Below are 9,968 nucleotides of genomic sequence, written 5' to 3' on the forward strand. Positions count from 1 at the left end.
GTAGAGGAGAATAGCATAAAAAAATATTTTCCTAAAAATATTTACTATCTAACCAAACACTAGAAAATATTTTTCGAAAAAAGTTTTTCACTCACCAACCAAACAATAGAAAATAAGTGATAAAACCATTCATTTTTTACGAAAAATATTTTTCTTCGTACCAAACACACCCACAATGCCCTGACGTTTCCCAACTTTGATGGATAAAACAACATTTTTTATGGTAAAAGCTTATCTGCACTTGTAAAGTTTTCTGAAATTTCATTTGTATAAATGTCGACTTCAGGACACAATCATGAAGTTTTATTTGAAATTGTATGATCAATTTGAACCACTATATTGTATGTTTAAGTTATTGGTTTTTTTTAGTCACTTTGCAAAGGCTGGTTATATTTGAACTAGCAATCTAAAAGTGATTATTTTATCATTTTTACTTTATTCTATTACGATATGATTATTATTTAAAGAGTCAAAAACTTTTTCTCTTTCATGATGTTTTTTAAATAGAATATTCAACCCGGATAATCTTAATAATTCATGGCATTCCCTTTCTCACCAGTGACAAAATATTCGAGGTCCCAAAGACACCAAAAACATAAAACCTGAGTTTGCAAAATCAATTATGCGAAAACTCAAACAAACGCACTTGTGTTTCTTTATTCCTTGATACCTAACACACTCAAAGTGAACCAAGGGTCTATCGGAAACAACTCCTCTATCTTTACAAGGTAGGGGTAAGACTCTTGTGTAATTACACTGGACTTGGTGTTGTTGTACTTGTACCTAACACACCCAAAGTCTTCTTGAGTTAATTTTATAGAAAAATACACACCACCCTTTCTAAATCCCTATGGAATTACACTGAATTTATTGTTGTTGCACTTGTATCTAACACACTCAAAGTCTTCTTGAGTTAATTTCAGAGCAGAAAGAAGTATAGCATATCATTAGTCTTATCATATGCAGTCTTGGAAAAAAGTGAGTTATCTTATTGAAAGGGACAATAGACAATAATTTGCTTTAGAATAATTTCTTTATTTACTTGTTTCAGAATAATTATTATTGGCAGTTTGATAGGATCTTGTGATTTTCAGGACTTAACCCAGAAAATGTAAAAACATACTAGGTGACATGACATCCCCATTGAATGACAAGAAGTTGCACATAGAATCACAAACGCACTTTTCCATCTCTTCAACTAAACAAAATTAACTTCATACTCCAACAAAATAGAAACAAATATCTGTCTATACATTCAACTATTCAACTACTACTATCATCTTTCAGTTTTTTCTTGTTCATTCCACTAATAAGCAAATTATGAAATAGGAAATGAAAACAAAATCTTGGACAAAAGAATTTCTACAAGTAGTGAATCAACAACTGTGACCACGCAATCTCTAGAACGTTTGGATCCTTCAATTTCAATCATGAACTGGCAATAGTGATGCCGCTGCTCTTTTCAATGCTTCACTGGCTTTCACCAGATCGGATTCTGTATGAGCTGCCGAGACAAATAATCTAATTCCAACTGGCAGCTTACATTTATCAAGAGTTGATCTCTTTGAAGTCACAATAAAGACAGAATCTTCCTTTAACACCTACAGAGTATAAGATGTTGCACGAAAACAAACTCGTGAGATAACTCTAGATGATGATGAGTTCAGAATTAGATGGCAAAGGTAACGAGCATTAAGCAAAATAACTTACATGATCAGCTATATCTTCAAGCACTTGTAAATCACCCTTTGAAGTACCAATGGACTTCTTTAATGTAAGAAATATAATAGGGGAGAGCGGATCACTGACTAATTCTAAGCCTTTTATATCTGATAAACCTGCAGTTGTACCAAGAAAAAAAGAGTTTCTTCAGACTCACTTAATGGGGATAAGGGAGAAGGAAAAGGTAATCGGTACGGGACAAAGACCTTTAGTCAGCGTAGCAATATTTTGCCTCAGTTTGACAAGAAGTTCAGGTTTTTCTTCCACGATATCAATAGCCTTAATCGCAGCACTTGCTAAGTAAGGAGGCAGTGAAGCAGAGAAGACATAACCAGAACTACTGAGGCGCTGCCAACGTAAGCAAAGTAAACCATCAATAAAAGATGGGTGGAAATATAAAGAGATACAAGTGCAAGAAATGAAAGTCATGAAAATGCAATTATCGAGAATAGAAGATAAACTAGTTGTACCTGGTGATCAATGACTCTAGCATTCCCTGTGCAAAAGCCACCTTCTGTGGCCAATGCATGTCCCATTGCCGCAGTTATTATATCTATCCTGTCAGCCTGCAATTGGATGATCCCGTAAGAGGATGTACAGAGAGATACAAGGTTAATTAACCAAAAAATATGATGAACATACCGGAACTTTACAATGTTCAGTTAGACCTCTACCAGAACTGCCAAGCACACCAATGGAATTGCTTTCATCCAACAACACACGGAATCGATATTTTTCCTTCAACTTGATGATTTCATCTAAAGGAGCTACTTTGCCAGAATTCTGCAAATTACAGTCATAAATGAAATCTGGTATTGCAAAGCACAATTTCCCTTAGTAGAAAGTGCACTGACTAGAGGGGAAAAAAAGAGAACTGCGCTGAGTATTAATAGGCAGCCACTAAACTATGAAGCAACAAGTTGGTTATGCCCATAAAGAAAATCTTTTGTCAATGATAAGGTGGACATCAGGAATACAATGTGCAACCCACAAACCATCGTACTTGATGAATTACTTCCTTGCAGAACCTTGAAAATGATTTAGAACACCGTGGCCCCTCAAAAAGTTATCCAATTAATTCAAAGAAATTTCTGAACAATATAATTGGACTTGGTATCCGGACCAGTTTGAATGAAGCTCATTATTTACATATGTGGTATGCCTAGAGCTAACCTCTCCCATGTCTTTACTAATAACTTCCCCTTCAACTACCACCCGAAAAAAAGAAATCAGAGTTACTCTTTCGTATCAGGTATTTCCATTAACATAAACAGTTGATACCTGATACACAGCTTCAACAACGATATAGCGCCGTAACTTCTTAGCTTGTTTGTTTTCTTGGGTTACTTTCTCCAAAGTATTTCGCAAGGACTCCATATTGTTATGCTTAAAGTATATGATGGTACTTCTAGAGAGCTGGAGGCCATTCTGGATTCCCCAGTGAACACCTTCATCCCTACAGGAGCAAAGAAAGATCGCAGGAACAATGTCAATAATAGCGAGATTTGATGACAAGTGGCAGTCTTAGGGTTATTTATTATGATAATCAGAACTGATACTAGCCAAGGGGAAACCAATAATTTTTTGACACAGCTAAAATTAAGTTCAAGGGAGTATTGCATACATTTTAGAACTGAGGGGTATTAGGTGTCACAACCTAAAAAGTAAATAGCTGAGAGGAGGGAAAGTGTATTACCACAACCTCCTTCCCCCACTCCCTCTCCTAAAAGTAAAAGGGAACAGAAAAATAACTTGCCAAGCAATTTTTAAGGACTCCACGAGCTAATCTACATATGCATAACATGGTAAGTGCATTAGTAAGGAGTTTTACAAGCTAAAATCAATTTTGTAGCTGAACAGTGAATAGACTGAATGAATCAATTATGTTTCTAAGTAATTGATTGTGCAAATTCTTGAGAAAGCACTTTTAACAAATTAAACAGTTCCCAAAGAGAAGCAAGATGAGCTCATACATTTCGAATAAGTTGAGCTACGGACGAAATGCAACATGAGTCAACATAGAAGCTTTTGTGTCAGCATAAAGCAAAAAGATACTTTGACTCTCTTTATTCATATCGCAGTGACGCGTCATGTAATATCAAAGAATCAAAAAGTTACAAGAGAAGCTTAAAAAATTCCACACTTATGTAATATAACCCTCATCTTGTATGCATAGCCCATACTTATGCCTTTGGTTCTTGCAATACTTCAGCAAAATCAATGTAATTTCAACATCTTTTCACACTAAAACCTTGGACTACAGATAAAGCGTTCAATAACTAAAGAATGTAAATACTCACGCAATAACAACATCTCCCTTTTTGCAAAATGCTGGAATTGCACTGAACATCGTAGAAAGTCCATAGGAGTAGAGTATAGAGTCTGGAGTTCCCAGAAACTTTGCTATTCTAGCCTCACAATCAAGGTGGACATCTGCAAATTGTAGAATATTCAGATTGATATTTAATGAGAATGAAGAAGGAGAAGAGTGCAACAAAACCATAGAATAGTAAGTAGATACAAATGATCAAATTATACCAATTGTGCCATAGAATCCCCGGGGACCACAAGAACCTACACCATACTTCTCTAGAGCTGAAGTACAAGTCTCCTGTCATTCAACATTAGTAGAATTTTCTGTTATACTAAAGAACTAAAGCAAAATCCCTGTTAAATAAGTAATGAAGAAAACCTTACTAGTAATTCTTTGCTTCCTAATAATCCAAGGTAATTTGCTGAAGTGAAGTTCACTACGTCTTTCCCATTAACTATAGTATGAGGCCCTGCAGCACTGAACAAACACAAGGTATGAGAAGCAATACATCTAGCTATTCATTCCTAAAAGTTTGATAACTTTAGCATCTGAATCATGAACTTGAACATTAGCAGAACAAAAGCTCTTCTAACAATAAATACGGCTTCAATGCAGCTTAGTAACATTGCTTATCAGCTCATAACTTAAAGACGCTGTTTACAACTTGTAGCATATCTGAGCCATCGTACTAAGTCTCTACATAAAACCTCCAAAAACTAGTATTCATAATTTTGGCATTTTAGTCTGACATGCTAAATGTATATGATATTGATACCATGTTGGAGTTCCTTGGTTCCCTATATTTGTCTTTCATCTCGGGGGAAATACGATCGGGAGGAGCTAATTAAAACCCCTCCGGTAAAATAAGAACAGCCCCCACGTTCAATCCCCCCCCCCCCCAAAAAAAAAAACATTAGCAAGAACTTGTTTCAATTGCATATCATAAGGAATTCGAACAAAATCTCTGAGAACAATGAAAACAAAAAAAGATATCTCGGTAACGAAAACTATAGGGGGCTGTATTGGCGAGATCCAACGGTGACAGCTGCCCAAAAGAAAAACCACCTGAGGCAGCTAAGCTTTTGCAAAGCATATTCAGCACCATCTCAATGCTGTTTCATGAATAAAATAACCTTTACGTTTAAAAAAAAATAGTTGAATCTAGCAAGCAAGAGCGCAGCATAACAGTTTTAATGGCTTTTATCCTTTAGATAGCCATCTAATAATCAATCAATACAAGAATAAAACCAAAACAAATACTAAAACTGGTTCTCTAAATGTAATCTACTTTAAAAAAGATGTAAAGCTGGGGAGAACGGTGCAGAGAACAGAAAAAATATCATTAAAGAGAATGCAAAACATTTATAGAGTTGCCTTTTCTGTCATGTACATCTGGTAGAAATTTCTAACTCTCTGAATGCATACAGTTGAATAAAAGAAAGAGTAACCTGACTGAAATTATCTGAACAAAATGCAATTTTATTTTTACAAAGCTGAACAAAATACAAGCTTCAGACTGTCTAAAACAAGGAAAAGAGAAACAGCTTTTCCACCTTTCCAAAACCGGAGGTTCATGTTTCATCTCATCAGTGATGGAAGGGATAAGTGGTTCTGGGGCCCATTCTTCACATAACTCATCAATTTCCTGAAAATAGTAAAGGTATTCATCACCTTGATTGAAGTTTGCAGGAATTCTGTTCTTGCAATTTTATTTTTTGCTTTCATATAAAAGGTGCTAGCCGGGGACCGAGGGACACTGCATGATTCTCTTGACTCTCATTTTGATGAATATGGGTTTTTCACGTGAAGCGAAAAAAAAAGGAAAACGATGGTTAAACAAAATTGGAAGGACTCCTTATTTTGAAGGGTTAATTGAAAGGACTCCTTAAGCATATCTTCAACATAGATGCTTCTGAAGCATGTTTATCCCTGTCTTGAGCCTAAATGCTAAGTGATATTTAACTGCAAAAATTATACCAGCAACACGCATTGAAGCTACTAAAGACAGCCAGACATAAGGTGGTTTCTTTGAACAATGAGAAGACATAATATTCACAGAGCCATTGACAGTTGAAAATGCAGATCTCTCACAAACCTTCTTTGTCAATGGTCTTTTAGGTGGTTTGTAACTCTTCTGAGACATTAGGAAGACAATGACCACCAGGAGAAGACCTTCCACAAATAGATGTCCTACAGGAAAAACAGCAAAACATTAGCCAATGCACAACACAGAATCTAAAAACAAAGAGGTGATTACCATCCAAAGAATGAAGAGACTACCTCCAATGTTGACCTCAAATATCACAGCTCTTGCGAATGGAACCTCAAAGGCTGATGTCACCCAATCGGATGTAGCTCTCACTGTATTTGCCAGTATAGAAACTGCTGAATCCATTATCTACAAACTTGGAAAATACAGACGATGGTGACAAACTTACCCACAGAAAAAAAAAAATTGTTTTAGGATGGTTTATTTACCACATTCCCTCCACTTTGCAATGCTCAAGAGATGTAAATTAGAACCAAAATAACAAGGTACTGATGAGGTTGATTGGGAAAAAAAATTACCTCTAGTAAGAGAATTTAAGCAGTATAGCACCAAGAATATAGAGCACAAATAATAACGATGATTTTTATACACAGGAAATCTTCTCGTTTTTTTTTTTTTTTTTGGATAAATGAATCATTTACACAAATATCTTTTTTTCTTTTGGGAAGTCACTCATTTACACAAAAATTTTATACTGCAAGTGTTCCCTGTTTTTATGATATAGCACTGAAATAACTTCTTCTCACTCTCCACCAGCAACTTTGCTCTGAGAGAGTTTACACTGATGTCAACTTGAGTATTTGATGAATTTGAATCCAGCAAACATGTCGATCTAAGATGACCATGCAAATGGTAGATACTTTATCATTCAAATATTGAAGTACCAAAATATCTCAATTTGTATTCTTTCAACTTTTTATATGTAGAGCATAGGACTTCTCTATGTAGAACATATTATTCATTTTTTCATACATCTAATGTATTTAATTCCCCGCATTATTATGCAAGTCTTGGTATTATTACTTATGCAGGATGACGATCATATCATAGAACAAAGAATAACCAAATCAACCAAGTTGAACCACTGCTCATTTACACAAACTGATAATCTACACATTCCCATAACAAATAAGCAAATTCATAGTTTTGAGACTGAAGATTAAGATAACTGTGATTATTCCAACTATATTCGGCAAGCAGCATGAAGATTGACAGGCAATACTCCTCCTGTTTTTATTTTTTAAATCCTGCTCATGGATAAAAAGATATCACTAAACAAAAAGGAAAATGAACTTGGGAATACACATATTTGACAAGAATTCATTATAAAAGTAAATCACCTAAAGTAAGCTAAGAACCAAAAAACTTAAACAAATTTGCAAGTAATGCGGATTGATTGATCCTCTTCACAGTCAGTAGACTCGCGAATTCATCTATGTAACTCATTAATGATTATGCACTATGCAGATCCTTCATTGTACATTTGATCACTTAAAAGCTACGTTGCGCGGACTCTCCAAAATGATGCCGCACCCATGTCGAATCCTCCAAAAATACTATTTTTGGAGGATCCGACATGCACCCGGCAACATTTCCGGAGAGTCCGAGCAACATAGCTTAAAAGTGTTGATAAACCTCAACTTGAGATCTAAAGATAGAATTGAAGGAAAGAAAAGTCTTTTTTTCTGCATAAGTTGAGAAAAAAGACATGGAGTACAAAAACAAACATATGAAGGAATTCCTCAGAAGATCAAAATTAAATCTTAGTACCTATTATTCAAGAACTCAGTCTCATTCATAAATTGAGCTCAAATTCTAACCTGGGTGTCCCATTCTTCACTCTCTTCCTATATTTACATTACCAATAGAACTTTAAAAGAAAAGAAAGATCAAAGCTTTGAAGAATTTCAGTTCTGTAATAATCCTCACCTAAGAAGCTGACAGATGAGATCCTGCAATATTGAAAATCTCTCGAAGCAGATCCTTATAAAATGGAATTGAAAATTTCTAAAATCAATGAAAGATTAGAACCCAGTAATAAGGAAACAAGCAGGCGGCTTTATTAGTTGAGGAAGGAAAGAACCGGGAAATGTGAGGGACAGAAATCCTATGGGAGAAGCGAGAAAGCTTTGAGGGAAACGATGGTCAAACGTTTTTGACATGTCAAAGGTGGCAATTTGCCAATTTGAGCATATCGTTATGTCAGTGTTGTGCCCTTGAATTTTCTTTGGCTTAACTCTACTTCACCACCATTGGTTCTACAATTATAATGCAAAGCTAATTCTTGCGATCAATAATAGTAATAAAGAGACTATTATTTTATGGTATGGAGTGAATAATCTATACATACATTAAAAGCACGAAAACTCTTAGCGAAATATCTTTTTTTATCCTCTAAAGATAGAGTTCATACTAGATAAAATAGTCATTTAATTATTTTCCGTAAAATTTGATCTTTGAAATCAACTAAAAATACATTTATTAAATACTTTCTTATTTTAACTATATACAAGATCCTAAATATTAGGACTCTCCTTAAATCCTTCAAAGTTTCCAAGTTTTTCTTCTTAACCATGTTAAGAACCGTACGTTAGGCAATATTTTTCCAAGTCTTTGGCCATTTTATTTTGATAAAAAATAATTTAATCATATTTAGTATCAAACTTAGATAGTTAAATATAATAAAATTCTATCTTTCGCTAAATCCCCGTGAGGCATATGTATTTTTCAAGTCTTTACCCTTTTGTTTTATTATAAATAATATAAATTATGCTTGAACTTAAATAGTTAATTTGATCTTTAGGCAAATTCAAATTATACGTAAGTTTTATACTATTTTAGTCTATTTCTGTTACTTATCGGCTAATTTGATAACCAAAAGCGAAAAAATAGGCGAAATAAGTTTTTTAACAAGTTGTTCTTTTTAATTTTGGTTTCTTCTCTCTCCGTTTATTGAAATATTACGTTAACATTTGATAGATTTAATTAGAACCATCCCAAAATCATAATTATTTGGTGTGGTTGGAGCAATTGTACATCTCATTGGAGCATTAAAATCTTTATCTACATATCAGCATAAATTCTTTGCGAAATATCATTCGTCAATTTTGCCCTTTAAAAATAGATTTTATAATAGATAAAATAGTCATTTAATTATTTTTCTAATTTTAGGACTTTAAAATCAAGTAAAATCCTTATGTAAAGCCCATTAATATTAGAGTTGTATTGAACTATTCCTATAAGATTCTTTATTATGCAAAACGTGAGTTAGCACAATTATGTAGGAGTCAAGCACGCAACGAAAGATTCAAAACATATGTCTTTTCTTACTATTTGTAAATCGAATTCTTATTGAAAAAAAATATAATTATTCTCAAATATTTAAAAATTAGAATGAGCAAATATTCAAAATTTGAATTAAGAAAAATTAAGTTATTTCTTTTAATGTTGAAAACAAATAATCAAGTCGTTGAATTAATTAATTAGTAAAGGAATCCAATTCAATTATTTTACAAATTTATCATATAAGAATTATTTTTTGTTAAATTGAAAAAACACTTAAAGTACATAAATTTATTTTTGTAAGAAGAATATCAATAGTGAAAGAAATCATAAAATATAGCAAAATTAATTATAGCAAAAAATAAAGATTCAAATCGGTGAAAAAAATAAATTTTAAGCAATAAGGTAAAATTGTAGAAGGCAACTAGATTATAAATGAGTTATAATTTGTTTTTTTCCTGTATTCGGTTTAACAAATGAAAACGTCTCGCTACAATTTTTATACTAAGTTTTTTCTTGTAAAATATTAGTTCTATATTACTCATTCTTTAAACTTTATATTGTCACTATCAAATTCCTAAGAGGCATAATGCCAACGTT

The 9,968-nt window shown here is 33.4% G+C and overlaps 1 protein-coding gene across 4 annotated transcripts; it reads right to left on the reverse strand.

Annotated features, from left to right (window-relative positions):
• Positions 1-1,182: 1,182 nt before the first annotated feature.
• Positions 1,183-8,315, reverse strand: LOC107822881 (long chain base biosynthesis protein 1-like). 4 transcript variants are annotated; one of them, XM_016649465.2, is made up of 14 exons: positions 8,016-8,315; positions 7,857-7,933; positions 6,317-6,434; positions 6,132-6,226; positions 5,590-5,681; positions 4,420-4,513; positions 4,261-4,333; positions 4,023-4,155; positions 3,004-3,178; positions 2,365-2,505; positions 2,193-2,288; positions 1,929-2,070; positions 1,711-1,838; positions 1,183-1,601 (listed from the first exon to the last, which is right to left on the reverse strand). In XM_016649465.2, the coding sequence occupies exons 3-14, from the start codon at positions 6,429-6,431 to the stop codon at positions 1,425-1,427; spliced, it is 1,461 nt and encodes a 486-aa protein (XP_016504951.1). In that variant the 5' UTR covers positions 6,432-6,434; positions 7,857-7,933; positions 8,016-8,315; the 3' UTR covers positions 1,183-1,424. The 4 variants fall into 4 exon arrangements, with proteins under 4 accessions (XP_016504951.1, XP_016504949.1, XP_016504948.1 ...); XM_016649463.2 differs by having other exon boundaries at positions 6,317-6,441; XM_016649462.2 differs by lacking the exon at positions 7,857-7,933.
• Positions 8,316-9,968: the final 1,653 nt, after the last annotated feature.

Source organism: Nicotiana tabacum, chromosome 1, assembly GCF_000715075.1.
Source record: "Nicotiana tabacum cultivar K326 chromosome 1, ASM71507v2, whole genome shotgun sequence".
Lineage (NCBI taxonomy): Eukaryota > Viridiplantae > Streptophyta > Magnoliopsida > Solanales > Solanaceae > Nicotiana > Nicotiana tabacum.

What these genes read in the sequence shown, in the direction of transcription:
- LOC107822881 (XM_016649462.2), bottom strand. Translation starts at nt 6,431, where the DNA reads ATGGATTCAGCAGTTTCTATACTGGCAAATACAGTGAGAGCTACATCC. An exon ending in AAAGACCATTGACAAAGAAG is followed by an intron (nt 5,682 to 6,131) that starts GTTTGTGAGAGA and finishes TACTATTTTCAG; the next exon opens with GAAATTGATGAGTTATGTGA. An exon ending in CTGAACATTGTAAAGTTCCG is followed by an intron (nt 2,289 to 2,364) that starts GTATGTTCATCA and finishes ATCCAATTGCAG; the next exon opens with GCTGACAGGATAGATATAAT.